General features: G+C 43.3%; 1 protein-coding gene across 4 annotated transcripts in view; it reads left to right on the top strand.

Annotated features, from left to right (window-relative positions):
* The first annotated feature begins 349 nt into the window (after positions 1-349).
* PPP4R3B (protein phosphatase 4 regulatory subunit 3B) overlaps positions 350-17,228 on the top strand; it is a 57,236-nt gene continuing 40,357 nt past the window's right edge. The window contains exons 1-4 of one of the 4 annotated variants that reach the window (XM_073672441.1): positions 350-826; positions 9,332-9,387; positions 11,342-11,440; positions 12,688-13,311. In XM_073672441.1, the coding sequence (XP_073528542.1) occupies positions 685-826; positions 9,332-9,387; positions 11,342-11,440; positions 12,688-13,311 (921 nt within the window). In that variant the 5' untranslated portion in view covers positions 350-684. The remainder of the gene's footprint in view (positions 827-9,331; positions 9,388-11,341; positions 11,441-12,687; positions 13,312-17,228) is intronic. The other 3 variants (XM_073672440.1, XM_073672443.1, XM_073672442.1) reach the window with 3 other exon arrangements.

Below are 17,228 nucleotides of genomic sequence, written 5' to 3' on the forward strand. Positions count from 1 at the left end.
TAGAGAGCACGCTGAGAGGCGCCCGCCGCCATCTTTCTTCCTGGACTGGTGTAGCCATGGCTGCTCTCCTGAGTGCCGAGGCGCGGTATGGCTGTGGCCGTATAATCACTGTGTCACGGTGATCCTTGTATCTGGTTTGCATTTTACCAGCTGACGCCTCAATTTACTCGACTTCTAGCACACAGATGGTTTGCCCACATAAAGTATGGCCGCCATTGGCCTCCCAGTCCTGTATGATGACTCCGCCCTCCACCATTTCGCGGAAGTGTTTCCACAGCTTCTTGACCCTAGAAAGACACTGTAGCCTGTACATTAGCAGCGCCCTCTGCTGGCGAGTTCTGTTTCGCGGAAGTATTTGGAGGTTTCTTGTCCCTGAAAAGGCACCGTAGCCCCTGCCGAACACTCCGGGACAACCTGTTTCGTTTATCGTTGGAGGAAGAGAAAGGAGAGAATCGGGTTACAAGATGGCGGCTGTGTGATCTCCCAGTAAAACCGGAGGAGGCGGAGGTGGGGGATCGCCGCTGGCGGGAGAAGGACGGGGACAACGCATCGAGCGGGGAGAAGAGAAAGCCGCGGCCCAAGTCTCAGCCCGCGGAGAGCGAGCGACCTCCGGCCCCGAGCAGAGCGGCGAAGGATGAGCCACGGCCGGGGCTGCTCGTGAAGAAAGCGACGACGAGCGGCATCATGTCTGACACCAGGCGGCGGGTCAAGGTCTACACCCTGAATGAGGAGCGCCAGTGGGACGACAGGGGCACCGGCCATGTGTCCTCCACCTACGTGGACCGGCTGAAGGGGATGTCGCTGCTGGTGCGAGCCGAGGCTGACGGTGAGCGGGGCGGGCGGAGGGCAGGGGGCTCGGTGCTGTACACGTGTGCCCGGCCGTACACGGAGAACTACAAGCCCCAGAAGGGCCTCCAATCCTGGCCAAGGGAGACGTGTGCAGTGACAGTGTGACACCCCCCTGACCACTAGTGGAACGTCCTGCTGTCTGGGAGACCTCACCCCTATTACTGAGCGCGTAGTGGGCAGTGCCTGGACTGCGCTATTCTGTGTTATTGGGGGTCTTATTTCTGATAAAGGCGTAAAAGTGCCGCAGTTCCGGCTCCGTAACACGAGGGGCGCCGGTGACACCGGATAGGCTCCGTACTTTACACAGGAAGAATAGAGGCAGGAGACGGCGTGCGTGTGTGAACGCTGCTCCACCACAATGGCGGGAAGGATTAGAGCGGTGCGCCGCCGTATTCCTGTCACCAAAACAAGGTGGAAATATCACACGCTTCTTGTCTGCCCTGATGCATAACGTTATTCCGTGGACACGGCCGTCCGAGGACTCGGGTTATGTGAGACGAGGTTGTGGTTCTTAATGACGGCTTTTATTCCACCGTATAATGGACGGGAAAACCAAAGATCGTGAGGTGAAATTGTGAAAATCAAAGGTCTTGCGTCCCCCCTCCCACCGCTGTTCTTGGGGTCTCCTTCCTGCTGTTTCCTGTGGCAGTAAGTAAACCCTAAGCTGCAGTGGGGGAGGGGGGGATGCAGGATATTTGGTTTTCACAATTTCACCTCCCGATCTTTGGTCTTCCCGTCCATTATACAGTGGAAGCACGGAGCTGACCTGACTACAGGCCGGGCGATCACATCGGTGCCAAACTTATTGTCTGAATGTCTTAGGGGGCTAAAGAAATTACTAAAAACATTTGGTTTGTCGTCATTTACCAAGATTAATAACATTTCCAATCAATTGAGCAGTGTGAGGTCTTGGGCTCATTGATGTTACTTTGGGGCACACAGGAGGCGGTTGCCTATTACAAAAAGGGGGTCAAAAACTGCATTAAAAAAAAAAAAGTTGCGCGGTTTAGTGTGTGGGTTAACCTTTTAATGACTGTACATTTTCCGTCACGTGGGGTGTACGGAGCGGGCTGCACAGATACCGGCTGTTATATGACCGGCATCTATCTATAAGGCCACGGCCCCACTATCAGTATTCGATCAGTATTTTTTCCCAGGAGTGGGTGATAAATGCATAATTGGTGATGTATTTCTATTCTACCTTTTCTCTGATTGTTCCTCATCTGGTTTTGTCTCCCACTCCTGAGAAAAAATACTGACCTAATACTGATAGTGGGGCTGTGGCCTAACACTATATACTGCAGTAGTGTGGTGTATAGAACAAGACGCAGAGAGACTGAAAAAAAAGTCAAAATGAAAGTTTAAAAAATGATTTTTTTTTTTCCCCCATTCTGAAATAAACTAAAAAAATGCACTTATTTAGATTTGCAGTGTTTGATAAAGCGCAAGCTATCAAAATATAAAATTATTAAAATCAAACATAAATGCCAAATAGGAAAAATTAAATTCCAGAATTGCCTTGTTTTTGTTCACGGAATTTCTCTTCAAAACTGCCATAACAAGGATCCTTACATGTACAGTACAAACCAAAAGTTTGGACACACCTTCTCATTTAAAGATTTTTCTGTATTTTCATGACTATGAAAATTGTACATTCACACTGAAGTCATCAAAACTATGAATTAACACATGTGGAATTATATACTTAACAAAAAAGTGTGAAACAACTTAAAATATGTCTTATATTCTAGGTTCTTCAAAGTAGCCACCTTTTGCTTTGATGACTGTTTTGCACACTCTTGGCATTCTCTTGATGAACTTCAAGAGGTAGTCACCGGAAATGGTCTTCCAACAATCTTGAAGGAGTTCCCAGAGATGCTTAGCACTTGTTGGCCCTTTTGCCTTCACTCTGCGGTCCAGCTCACCCCAAACCATCTCGATTGGGTTCAGGTCTGGTGACTGTGGAGGCCAGGTCATCTGGCGTAGCACCCCATCACTCTCCTTCTTGGTCAAATAGCCCTTACACAGCCTGGAGGTGTGTTTGGGGTCATTGTCCTGTTGAAAAATAAATGATGGTCCAACTAAACTCAAACCGGATGGAATAGCATGACGCTGCAAGATGCTGTGGTAGCCATGCTGGTTCAGTATGACCAGCAAAGCACCCCCACTCCATCACACCTCCTTCTCCATGCTTCACGATGGGAACCAGGCATGTAGAGTCCATCCCTTCACCTTTTCTGCGTCGCACAAAGACACAGTGGTTGGAACCAAAGATCTCATATTTGGACTCATCAGACCAAAGCACAGATTTCCACTAGTCTAATGTCCATTCCTTGTGTTCTTTAGCCCAAACAAGTCTCTTCTGCTTGTTGCCTGTCCTTAGCAGTGGTTTCCTAGCAGCTCTTTTACCATGAAGGCCTGCTGCACTCCTCTCCTCTTAACAGTTGCTGTAGAGATATGTCTGCTGCTTGAACTCTGTGTGGCATTGACCTGGTCTCTAATCTGAGCTGCTGTTAACCTGCGATTTCTGAGGCTGGTGACTCGCATAAACTTATCCTCAGAAGCAGAGGTGACTCTTGGTCTTCCTTTCCTGGGGCGGTCCTCATGTGAGCCAGTGTCTTTGTAGCGCTTGATGGTTTTTGCAACTGCACTTGGGGACACTTTCAAAGTTTTCCCAATTTTTCGTAATGATGGCCACTCGTTTTTCTTTACTTAGCTGCTTTTTTCTTGCCATAATACAAATTCTAACAGTCTATCCAGTAGGACTATCAGCTGTGTATCCACCTGACTTCTGCACAACACAACTGATGGTCCCAACCTCATTTATAAGGCAAGAAATCCCACTTATTAAACCTGACAGGGCACACCTGTGAAGTGAAAACCATTTCCGGTGACTACCTCTTGAAGCTCATCAACAGAATGCCAAGAGTGTGCAAAGCAGTCATCAAAGCAAAAGGTGGCTACTTTGAAGAACCTAGAATAAAAGACATATTTTCAGTTGTTTCACACTTTTTTGTTAAGTATATAATTCCACATGTGTTAATTCATAGTTTTGATGCCTTCAGTGTGAATGTGCAATTTTCATAGTCATGAAAATACAGAAAAATCTTTAAATGAGCAGGTGTGTCCAAACTTTTGGTCTGTACTGTATGTCAAAAGGTTTTCAATAAAAAGTACAGCTCAGTGCACAAAAATACAAGTCCTCACACCACTCCGACAATGGGAAAATAGGCGTTATGGGTCTAAGAACACGGCAACTGTGTGTGTGTATAATGTCTTTAAGTTTGGCATTGTCGTAGTCATACTGACCTGGAGAACTATGTTGCTGGGTCATTTTTGCTGCTCAATGAACACTTTAAAAACACCCGCCTCACCCCAAAAAAAAAAAAGTTAAGGAATTGTTTTTTTAATTTCACATAATTGAAGTTTTGCCCATTTCTCGGTACATTGAATGGTAAAATGTCATTCAAAGTTGCGAATCGTCACGTGTAAAGCAAGCCCTCGTGCCCATGATAACGAAAAAAATCAAACCTTTTTATAGCTCCTGAAAGAAAGGGTATAAGATAGTAAAAAATTGCCAGCTCTTGGAAGGGGTTAATTGACTTTTATATTTACATTAAAAAAAAAAAAAAAAAAAAAATCATCAGATGCAGAAATATAATTTTTTTTTTTTTTGTTCGGTACAAGGAGGTTTTATATATTTTTTTTAAAACTTTAATGCTACTAGCCATGGCAGCTATTAAACACTGCGGTCATGGGGAAGGCTGGGGGAGCGTTGTTGGGTCAGACACCCACACCACTTATAAGTTCACACTGAGGGTTTTTTGGGGGGGTTTCCAGCAGGGCTGTGGAGTCAGTAAGCCAAACCTCTGACTCCACGACTCCGTGTCCCTCATTCATGGCTCATGTTTAAGTGATGAATTTACTGTAGCACAGATTCATCTCAGCTAAAAGTCTAGACCAGTGTTTCCCAAACCCCATCCTCACGGACCCCAACGCATCGTGTTTTCAGGATCTCCTTAGTATTGCACATGTGGCCGTTTGTGATGCTTTAATAATAATTCGATCACCTGTGCAATACTAAGGAAATCCTGAAAACATGACGTGTGGGGGGCCGTGAGGACTGGAGTTTGGGAAACACTGGTCTAGACCCTTAGATCAGGAATAGGACATTTCATAACTTTCCCAAATTCTTACGAAAAAATATTCCCCACAAACTGCGTTCAACTACTGCACCCAATTTATTATATATTTTAGGAGTTGGAGTTGGTCCATTTTATACCGACTCCACCAAAATGGGCTCCGACTCCACAGCCCTGGTGTCCAGAGTAGAAACTCTTAAAACGTTTAGAAATAAAAAGCAAAAAAAACCTTTGAGATTTTATTGGAGAGTTTCAGCTCTGGAAATTCTGGGGAAAAAACTGTGTGAACCTACCCTAAATGCTGGTGTTCTAGATTGACAGTGGCATTTTAGTGGTTAAACAGCAGTGATCAGGGCCCTTCTGGTCACTCTGGTTAGCCGCAGCCCTGGCTGTATATTACCGCCTGCACCTGCTTTGTATGGGGACGGCTCCGCTTCTGTACTGCTGTGTCCTGTATTAGGAAGGGGTTAGAGGTGAGCCCATCTTAATAACTGCCACAAGAAAAGCTGAATCTTATTCAGTGTGGGCTGTCACTCTTGAGTTGGGTGAGCCGCCAATGTCTTTTTGAGCCCTTAATTTTAACATGGTTTCTAGGCCTGTACAGCAGCTGTAGCTCCCAATTTTGGTTATACGTTAAAAAAAATTCCAATTAATGTGTACTTTTTTTTTTTTTTCTTTGCACAAGGTCAGCAAAAGACATTTAGTATATAATCTGTTTTTTTTTTTTTTGTGTTTTCTCCTGGAGATGGGGGTAATATGGCCACCACAGATCTTAGTCCTATCTTCTATAACCTTATGGGGACACAATGTGTAAAGTAAGAGCCCTCCAGCCCTCTGACGCAACTCCTGCTGTTTCCTGACACCCAGCAATCATGTGATCGCTGGGACAGGAGAAGAAGGCGCGACTCCTGCTTTCCTGTACTGTGTACACCGCGCTCATGCTGAGGGGCTAATAAGCCAGCTGGGACCACTTCTGTTAGTGTCCCTTCCCACAAAATATTGCAATAGAGTAAAGCAGTGTATATACCCTAAACTGGTAGTAATAAAACCTACAGCTCCCAACACACCAAACAAGCCCTCCCGCAGCTTTCAGTGATGGAAAACAAAGTTATAGGTTAAAAAAAAAAAAAAAAAAAAAAGAGGCAACTCAAATTTTTTTGTTTATCCTTCTAGTTCACTGCACTTGTAATTTTCTCCCATTTTTTTCCAGTACAAATATATGTGTAAAAGATGGGAACGCCTCATCATGCAAAATACTTTTATTAAAGCTCATGCCCGAAAAATAAAGCTTTGGGGGTGTGGGGGGGATAAAGCCCAAAAATTGGCCCTGTCAGGAAGGGGTTAACGCTTATTATTTTTGTTAGAGGGCAGTTCCTCCATTATTTGTTGGTTTTGTGTTTTTATGGGTTCCATATGACAGTCATAAATAGTTGTACAGGTTACCCCAACAATGAAGAGAAAAAGGCAAAAAAGTCCAGCGACCGCAAAAAGTTTTTTTTTTTTTTTTTGTTTTGTTTTTTTTTAGAAAAACAAGTGAAAAATATTAAAAACATAATTTATTTCAATGCTCTAAAAACAAGAGAAAATATAGCCTTAACCTTCTACGCTTTTCGAGCACTGCTATGCTTTTAATCATGGCTATGATTAAGTGTGGTAATGCTCGAAATGCGTAGTAGGCCTAATGCTATTGAAATAAATGATGTTTTTAATATTTTTTCACTTGCTCGTCGTTTTTTTCTTTTACTTGCCACAACAATACCAAAGCTGTGTATATATGTATATATATATATATATATATATATATATTTATTTAATTTTGCCAGAGATTTTCTGCAAAGTAATAAATATTCTAGTTTGATCCACTTTGTCGCTCAAACCTCTTAATAGCCTCGTATATTAAAGAAAGCTAAACCAAGGATAGCACGCAGATGTCGTCTGTCTCTCTTCTGTCCCCAAAAAGGTAGAAGATAAGATGGTTGTAGATTGAATAACAGATGCAAGAAGTATTATAAAAAGTGACAGCAAACAAAAATGGATCCAGCACTCCGAAAAAAAAAAACAGACTATGAGAACCAACTGGATGTGTGAATTTGTTTTTCTCCCACCCACTAACTTAGCGCTTTTCCATAGTCTCATGACTTTAGGTAGGTCTTCCCATGCTGTAGTAATGTTTGCTGGGTTGTGTGACCCAGTGGCAGATTGCATATCCCAGGCTCGCATGCTAGTATAGATTTTCCTACAATGTCTGCATTGTCTCTATTCATATCCATGTATTTCTGCATCTGTTGTTTGACCCCATAGTTATGAAGTTTTTGGATTACATAAATGGATCCTTTGTATGATAAACTGTTCCGTGAACACTTTCTGGTCTTGCTCGGCAAGTATTACCAGTCGTCACTACTCCTGTATCTGACATAGAGTTCAGGATGGCTTCACATGGGAACCAATGTCCCCAATTTGAATGGGGGTTACTCAGAATCCTATATCAATCATAGGCCAGTCAGAGCAGCCTGGGACCAAGTACAAGTCAAATATTTCTGCTCTTGGGACAGATTGCTGTTCCACCAACACACAAATCAATGTAACGCTGAGCTGTTAGTGTACCTGAAATGAAGACTAGCCGGCTCTGGCTACTGAACTTCATTCGATCCCACACCATAATCTCGGGAGGGAGTAGGGCTGGTATGATGCACCCTCGTGAAGACCTCTTCATGGCATTGCAAACATGGTCTCCAGGACAATGTCTGGTTATAGCGTCCAAGACAAAAGCAGGATGACTCCTTGAAGAGGATAGACCTCCATTGAAGTCTTCCTCTGCACTATATCATTTGAGAGCCGTGACATGTCCTTGGAGCACCTGTAGCTGGACAGGGCAAATGCCTTCTGATGGCTTGTGCAGTCATTGTTTGACACCTTAGGCTTGGTATATAATATCCTAATTGACTTTCAGCGCAGAATGGATCAATCGTGGAACCAGGGATACAGCCATTTTTTATAGTGTATCCCAGGAGCCGTTTTTCAACATGACAATGCCATGCCACATGTTGCTGGTGCTAGTGTGAGCAGCCTATGTTGCCTAAATGTCCTATCATGGCCTGCAGGGTCTCCTGGCTTGTCTATCATTAAGCACATCTGGGACATCCTTGTTTGGCCATTGCAAAGAGAGCTGCCAGCAGTGGATCTTGATTTGCCCAAGTGCATTCAGTGCGTCAGAACAGTCCTGTGATTGGTGGCAGCTCTAAGTGTGGGGATTTCGGTGTAACTGGGTAATGACTCGCGTTCACTGTCGTCCAGGTACTCGGACTCCGGCAATCAGCCATTGTGACTCCAGGATTTACTGTGGACTGGTCGTTTTCTGTTACCGCTTCTAGTAGCCTCTCGCCTCTGGCTAATATAGCCCATAATAAGCCGCATGGGGAAAATGTGAGGATATAATTACACCACTCGCTTCTGCTGTAATTACTTAGGATTCTGCAATTTTATCAATGCTTTACACATCTGCTGTAAAGTCTTTAGCTCATGACCTTTCTTATGGTGATCGCTCTGTATTAAGGTCTGTAGTAGAAAAATTGGAAAGCCAGCAATGAGCTCCTATGCAGATCTGTGCCCATGGCTACAGATTAGTAAACCCTGTATAGGAAGATCAGTCAATCACCATTTCTTTCATTCCCTTTTTGTTAACCCTTCCAAATATAGGGTTAGTAAGATATAAGGGGCAGATCATGTCAAATTTGACTCCATGTGTGTTTTTGTGTTTTTTTTTTTTTTTTTTTTTTTTGTTGTTGTTTTTTTCATAAACGTTAATGAAGCGCCTGAAGCAATTTTTGAGTCAAATTTATAAAGGCACCCAATTTTTTCATTTGTCAGTGGGAAGGGGATAGGGCATCAATAAAATGTTATGGGGGCTGTGGAGGTGAAGGCATAGCACATACCTTATCTATGAGGTGCAGATTTTACACCTATATAATTGGCATAGGGTGACGTGCACTGACATCTGCCCTGACATGCTCTACATCTGAAATCTGCAACATAAGGCAATTTTTGCTGCAGAATTTTTTTTTTCCCCGCAGCTCGAGAATGGGATTTGGCGAAGTTTGATTCACAACACTAATATGCAAGAGAGTTTTATTTCTGCAAACAAAACTTCTTCAGACATTGTCTGATCTTGCGCTACGTTGGAACATGCCCTAAGAACCGCACTGCACAAATCTTTTTTTTTTTTTTTCCATTGTTATGCTTGGATGCTATTAAAAAATAGAGAATGATATAGAAAATGGTGGTCTGAAGTTTGATTTTTGCTTTATTCTAATTTATTTATTTTTTTGTCTCTTCCTACTCAGGTTCGTTGCTTTTAGAGTCGAAAATAAATCCGAATACTGCGTATCAGAAGCAGCAGGTGTGTACCGGTGTGCCTGCGGTAGGAGCACATGCACTGGGACGGGAGTTCGCACCTTACCATAAGACCGTTTAGATATCAAAGTAGGAAAAAGATGTTTCCTTCTAATTAAAACTTCCCTGGCGGTGTAAAGTGGAGTGGACAATACCACTAATTTTAATGCACTAGGGAAGAATAGCGAAGTAATAGATGTATATTTATTGGTTATCTGCAGCATATGTATTATACATACAGCACACATATGTACACAACACTCCTATATAGTCGTGGCCGAAAGTGTTGGCACCCTTGTAATTGTTCAGAAAATGGAGTACTTCTCCCAGAAAATTATTGCAATTACACGTGTGTATTGAAACAACACAAAAGAAAGCAGGAAAAAAATGCAAATTGGCCATAATTTCACTCAAAACTCCAAAAATGGTCCAGACGAAATTGTTGGCACCGTCAACATATTTGTTGCACGCCCTTTGGTATAACTGCAATCAATTACTTCCTATAATCATCAACAAGCTTCTTACAGCTCTCAACTGGAATTTTGGACCACTCTACTGCTCTTCTGCACTCAAACTGCTCCAGGTCTTTCATATCTGAAGGGTGCCTTTTCCCAACAGCAATTTTTAAGATCTCTACACAGATGTTCAATGGGATTTAGATCTGGACTCCTTTCTGGATACTTCATAACTCTTCAGCGCTTTGTTTCTATCTATTTCTGGGTGCTTCTTGAAGTGTGTTTGAGGTCATTGTCCTGCTGGAAGACCATGACCTAGGACGCAAACCCAGATTTCTGACACTGGGCACTACATTGCAATCCAAAATCCTTTGATGATCTTCAGATTTCATGATGCCTTACACACTGTCATGGCTCCCAGTGGCAGAGGCAGCAAAACAACCCCAAAACATCTTTGAACCTCCACCATATTTTACTGTAGGTGCAGTGTTTTTTCTTTGTAGGCCTCATTCCATTTTCAGTTAACAGAATGATTTGCTGTACCAAAAAAGCTCTATCTTGTTCTCAGCTGTCCACAAGACGCTTTCCTAGAAGGATGTTGGCTTGCGTACATTTTCACAAACTGCAGTCTAGCTTTTTATGTCTGTCAGCTGTGGGGTCCTCCTTGGTTTCCTGCCATAGTATTTCATTCATATATCGACAGATAGCTTTTACTGACACTGATGCACCCTGAGCCTGCAGGATAGCTTGAATTTCTTTGGAATTTGATTGGCGCTGCTTATCCACCATCCGGACTATCCTGCGTTCAACCTTTTGTCAACTTTTCTTTGCCGTCCACGTCCAGGGAGATTAGCTACAGTGGCATGGGTTGTAAACTTTTTGATTTATGTTGCCTACCATGGACAAAGGAACATCAAGATCTCTGGAGATGGACTTGTAATTGTGAGATTTTGATATTGTTCATCAACTTTGGTTCTCAAGTCCTCACAGTTCTCTTCTCCTCTTTCTGTTCTCCATTCTTAGTGTGGCACACACAATGCAAAGATTGAGCCAGCTTCTGTCCTGTTTATCTGCAGGTGTGATTTTCATATTGCCCACACCTGTTACTTGCCACAGGTGAGTTTGAACAAGCATCACATGCTTGAAGCAAAGTTGTTTACCCACATTTTTAGAAAGGCGGCACAACCAGTTTGTCCAGCCCATTTTTGGGGTTTTGTCTTGATTTTTTTTTTTTTTTTTTCCAATACACATGACTGAATTAAACCTGTGTAACAAATGTGTAATTGCAATTATTTTCTGGGAGAAATGCTTCATTTTCTGGAACAATTTAAAGGGTGCCAACAATTTTATCCTATAAAGTAAAATGTAGATAACCTGGCGCTCCAGAATAGTATGTGAAAAACACTTTATTTAGTGCAGGCAAATGACAGATTTTGATTTGTGTCTATAATATATGTACTCGTATCAGTTTTGTTGTAGCCAAGTCATGTGCTCGTCTTTTCCTAGGACACATTGATAGTTTGGTCTGAAGCAGAAAACTATGATTTGGCTCTCAGCTTTCAAGAAAAAGCCGGCTGTGATGAAATATGGGAAAAGATTTGTCAGGTAATGTCGTGTCGGAAGTGTGTATTTTATTTATTTATTTTTTTCCGTTCTTCTTTGGTTTGACCTCTGTATTCCAGCTGAAGTCATTGGAGACCAACACAGACTTAGGACTTTTCCAGGTCACTTGCAGTTAAGATGAGCCAAGGATGTTTAAAAAATAATAATGCTCAGCTTGATTTGTGTGAAGTATTATGGATACAGCAGATATATTTGTGGGACTTGGAAACAGCGGTGTGGCCAAAAGCTGCACAGACCTGTGTTATTGCCATAAATCAGATGGTTTTTATTGATTTCTGGGCAATACGGTTCTGAAGTTTACCTAAAACCATGTAACTAAACCACTTTTATTTGTAAAAAACCAAGCAATGTGAACTGAGGTCTAAGATGGTACACATGCAAGAAATAGGAGCATGTTCACACTAGCAAAAAGAAGCAAAACCTACAAAAGACAAAAATATATCTCATACCCTACCATCATTATATATAAATGTAAAGCAAAGTTGCATATTAAATATAGGGTACTTAGTGAACTATTTTTGATCAAAAAAAGTATACAAGCCGTCCCACCAGCGACAAGGTGACCCTAAATTGGGACGGTACCTATACTGTCTATATTAAAAACCTTACTGTATATCAAAGTTGAAGTAATGCATATAAAAGGGTAGACAAATAGGACCGGGTCCCAACTCCAGACCACCTAGGCCCGTGGTAAGCTACATATATACTAACCAGCTCAACAAAGGGGATGCCACACCCTTAATTTGCACAGAATGCAAACAAGACAAAAAACTAAGCAATGTGAACTGAGGTCTAAGATGGCACACATGCAAGAAATAGGAGCATGTTCATACTAGCACTTTTATTTGTGCAGTTTTTTTGCTGTCATCCTTTTTAGACTACCCATTTTTCTAGATCTTGTTGGGTAATTCTGAATCAATATAGGAGTCCTAGTATCGGGATTGTCAGCTCTTGTTCCCCGTTATAAACTAGTCTCTCCTGGAGACTCTGTCCTGCGTTACACAGGCAGCACATATCAGTAGGCACTGTGTAGTCTGATAAATTAATGAACCAGATCCACATAGGATCTCTTAATTGAACAGTTAGACACCTAGAAAATTCTTCAATGAAAGCTCTTGTCTCACTGGAGTGTAAGTAATCAGGACATGGCTCTAGCACGCACTATTCAGTCTCTTCTGCTTGGTCTTATTGCCCCATATTGAGGCTGGTATGGTTTTATATATTTCTAGGTCCAAGGAAAAGACCCCTCTGTGGAAGTCACACAAGACCCCATTGATGAATCTGAGGAGGAACGCTTTGAGGAGATGCCTGACACAAGCAGCTTGATTGATCTTCCCAATTGTGAACTCGGTAAACTTGAAGAGATTGCTGACCTTGTTACCTCAGTCCTATCATCACCCATCCGTAGAGAGAAGCTCGCACTCGCCCTGGAGAACGAGGGCTATATAAAGAAACTGCTGCAGCTCTTCCAAACCTGTGAGAACCTGGATAATGCCGAAGGTTTGCATCACTTGTACGAGATTATCCGCGGGATCTTGTTTCTCAATAAAGCGACTCTGTTTGAGGTGATGTTTTCGGACGAGTGTATTATGGATGTTGTGGGCTGCTTAGAGTATGACCCAGCCTTGGCCCAGCCAAAGAGACACCGGGAGTTCCTGACCAAAACTGCAAAGTTCAAGGAAGTAATCCCCATAACAGACTCCGAACTTAGACAAAAGATTCACCAAACTTACAGGGTACAGTACATTCAAGATGTCATCTTGCCCACGCCATCAGTCTTTGAAGACAATTTTCTCTCTACACTTACGTCTTTCATTTTCTTCAACAAAGTGGAGATAGTCAGCATGCTGCAAGTAAGTAATATCCCTGTGCTTGGAGACCGCACACTGCTCACTCTTGTTTTATACTTTTAAGTGAGAGTAATTTTTATAGTCATTTTACTCCTTTTTATTTATTTTTTTATTTTGTATGTGTATGTTCCTTGCTGGATCAATGCTAGTTCCAGGCCTCTGATGTTTCATCCATAGTGACGCCCCGAGGCCTATTGAACTTGCAGTGCGATTGGGAACAGACATTCAGCAGGCGTGGTCAGAAATTGTTTTTGTTTTGGATGATTCTAGTGGTTGGTATAGGTCAGAGAATATAGTATGTTGTTTGCACAATACCTCTAGCCAGTGAATTGCACTTATGACAGTTTAAAAGCTACAATTTTTTTTATTTTATTAAGTCAAAACAGGTCACTATGCAAACCCATAAACTGTTTAGGTGTGATATAGCAATGTTATGACGCTTACAGCCCCAGCTGAAATATGAGGAACCTGTGTGAATCGGTAGAACGGGCACTTTTATCCCTGTTAGACTGGGGCGCACGTGCACATGGCTTGTCCACTGCTCCATTCTTTCTAGGGGTCTGCCGAGTGCTGCACTTGGCTTTTCTGGCCACCTCATTGAGAATGGATGAATGGAGCGGTGAATGGGTATCTGACCTGCTACTTTGTTTTGTAATGGGGATAAAAATTCTCCTATGTGCCGATCAGTCCAGGTCACCCACTGATCAGCAAGGCATCTATCCTGTGAGTAGGTGATCACTAGTGTTGAGCGAGTATGCTCGGGCCGAGCTCCGAGTATTTACAGCTGCTCGGTAATAAGGTTAAATCGCTCCCGTGTGCATGATTTGCAACTGTTTGGCAGCTTTATTACATGTGAGGAATGTGTTAGGCTATGTGTCCACGATGCAGAAATGCTCAGGATTTTTTTCCTGAGCGTTTCTGCATCTCCCTGGCAGAAAAAAACGATTAGCATCACTTGGAAAGTGCTTGTTACAACTAGGTCACACTATATAAATCCATGCAAACTGCATGGATTTATATAGTGTGACCCGAGAGAGTGGTTAAAAATAAATGTATACTTACCCTCCGATGGCCCCGGTGTCCTGCTTTACACTCCGTTCTCCCTTGCCGGCATCGGTGGATTGAAAGACCTGCCGACGTCAGCATCGCGTGACCCGTCACATGACTCTGACGTCGGCGCAGGTCCTTCAACCCACTGTGAAGTGGCGGGAAGCAAGGAGGAGCGCAGCGCGGGCCGCCGGAAGGTAAATATACATTTATTTTTTATTTTATTCTTTTTTTTTTTTTTTTTCTACAGATTTTTTTTTTATGGTACCTGGGTGTGGAGGAGACTCTCCTCTCCTCCACACCCGGATACCATCCGCACATTAGAACGCACCAATTATGCAAGCACAGATGCAGTCTTGCGGAATTGGCGCGTTCTAATGCAAGTCAATGGCAGCGAAAACGCAGCACTTCCGCAAAATAATTGGTAGTGCTGCATTTTTTTCCGCAATGATAATCCGCAGCGGAAATTTCCGCAGCATGTGCACAGCACGTGCGGATTATCATTGGGGAACATTGCTGCCCTTCTACCATGCGTTTTTAATGCGTTTCCGCAGCTGCAGAAACGCATTAAAAACGCATCGTGGGCACACAGCCTAAGAAATAGACATTCCTCACATGTAATAAAACTGTCAAACAGTCACAAATCATGCACACGGAGCGATTCAACCATATCACCGAGCAGCTATAAATACTCGGTGCTCGGCTGAGCGTTCTCTGCGAAAGTGTTAACCGAACATACTCGCTCAACACTAGTGATCACTTGTTTTCACCAGACAACATCTTTTTAAATGTTGTAGCTTATTTCGTTGTTCCTTGCACACAATACCACAGTGTTCAGTAAGATCTCCCTGTCCCACAAAGCATAACTCTCAGGGAGAAGCTGCTGCCATCCGGGCGTGAATGGCCTTCCATATAGGACAAAGCCAGCTGACAGTCTGCCAGACCGGTAGCAGCTTGAGAGCATCTCTCCACTCTGGTTTGTAGATGGACACATGGTCAAGGTGGAGATCTCCAAATCCACTGCAAATTCTACACGTTCAGTATGGACTATTAGAGCAGAACCATTAATTTAAAGGGAATCTGTCACCCCCTGGGACCTATCAGACCGCTAATATGGGCATACAGGTGATAGACATGTGAATTTATACTTGCCTGTATGGCCCATATTAGAGGTCCAGTTTCTGTGTAATAGATTTGTATTAAATTATTTCTGCTAAGCTCGGCGTCCGCCTACTAGCCCCATTTCATGCTCACCCCACCTCCCCTACACGTCACAGGGCCCTGTGACATGCAGTTTCCCCTGTACGGACGGCACTCTTCTTCCTGCCGTCTGTATAGCTTTGTGCAGCAGGGATCTTGTGCGCAGGCGCTGGTGTGTCACTCTGCCTTCCCAGCGCCTACGTAGAAGATCCCTGCTGCACAACACTACACAGATGGCAGGAAGAAGAGTGCCGACCATACAGGGGAAACTGCGCAGGTGCGGGATCCGGCCGGGAACTGCATGTCACAGAGCCCTGTGACGTGCAAGGGAGGTGCGGTGAGTATGGAAGTAGGGCTAGTAGGCGGGGATTTCTTGGCGTCCCCAGGACGCCAAACTTACACAGAAACTGGACTGCTAATATGGGCCATACAGGTAAGTATAGATTCAGATTTCTATCACCTGTATACCCATGTTAGCGGTCTGATAGGTCCCAGGGGGTGACAGATTCCCTTTAAGATCGCTCCTCAAAAAAAAAAAGTGTGTTTTTCTTAGAAAAAAAAATTCTCAATGGAGAAATGTACAGTACTGAAAACTGAACAAGAAGCGGCAGCACAGATGCCACAAAACCATCATGAATAATGATATTTTGTGTTTTTTCTGGTTTATCTGTCATATTATTTAGCCAGAGCCTGTACATCTCTCCCAAATAAGCTAATCGGCAGGAGGCAGAACTGTGATCTGCTACATGGTAACTGGCAGTAGCTGTGCAGTCGTCATCAGTAATGTGCACCCAACCCCGAGGAGGAAGGAGTTCAGTGCATACAGTCCAGGCAGTCCTGGTAACTGCGGAAACATGAAGGTGTATAATTCCCATGATAGCATGACACAAATGAGAAGGGTACCATGACCTAACAGATATAAAGGAGCAATTACATAGGGCGATGCTCGCTGACTTTATAAAATCGAACTCCTTATGACGTTACATCTTGTCAGTCTGGCCATTAAGTGAATTGCCTAAGTTACTGTTCTGTACGCAGCCTGCTGGGCTTAATTTTGGTTTGTCTTTCCAATCCTGGGTCCCCTTTCTCTATAAGCCTCCACTATTCTGAACTTGAAATAAAATGTCACTTTATCCCTATTTTGTGAATTTGGTCCTTTCCCTTATTCTCCATAGTGAATGTGGTGATGTTTTAGGCATTGTTCTGTAGGGGAGCATAGCCGAGGAGCTGTCTCGTCCAGTGTCTCGTACATTGCTATTTGCAGCCGTCCTTGGTAGTGTGGGTTTTTTTCTTTTGAGAGTGGGCATGAAAAGTTAGTTATAGTCACAATCAGTGTGCTGTGTACGAGTATGAGGTTTTCTAAGGTGAGAGAAGAATGTGACAAACAAAGCCTGCGGACATCCAGGGATTATGTAACCTGATTGCTGCAATTACTGGGTAGGCGACGCGTCCAGTAACGAATACAATGTACACACTCCTTCTGCCTCACCCAAACACGAGCCTCAAAGTATAAAAAAAAAAAATCAGTAAGTAGAGGTCCTTCAGTGGTCTGATCCTAGCAGCACTGATAGGGTGCTGTGTCCTCATCTAAAGCTTTAACCCCTTTCTGATTTATGACCTAATAGTACGTCATGGTGACCTGGGCAGATTGGAGCAATGACGTATTAGGTCAT

This window comes from Phyllobates terribilis, unplaced genomic scaffold (assembly GCF_046119375.1).
Source record: "Phyllobates terribilis strain yellow unplaced genomic scaffold, ASM4611937v1 Scaffold_3__8_contigs__length_932513732, whole genome shotgun sequence".
NCBI lineage: Eukaryota > Metazoa > Chordata > Amphibia > Anura > Dendrobatidae > Phyllobates > Phyllobates terribilis.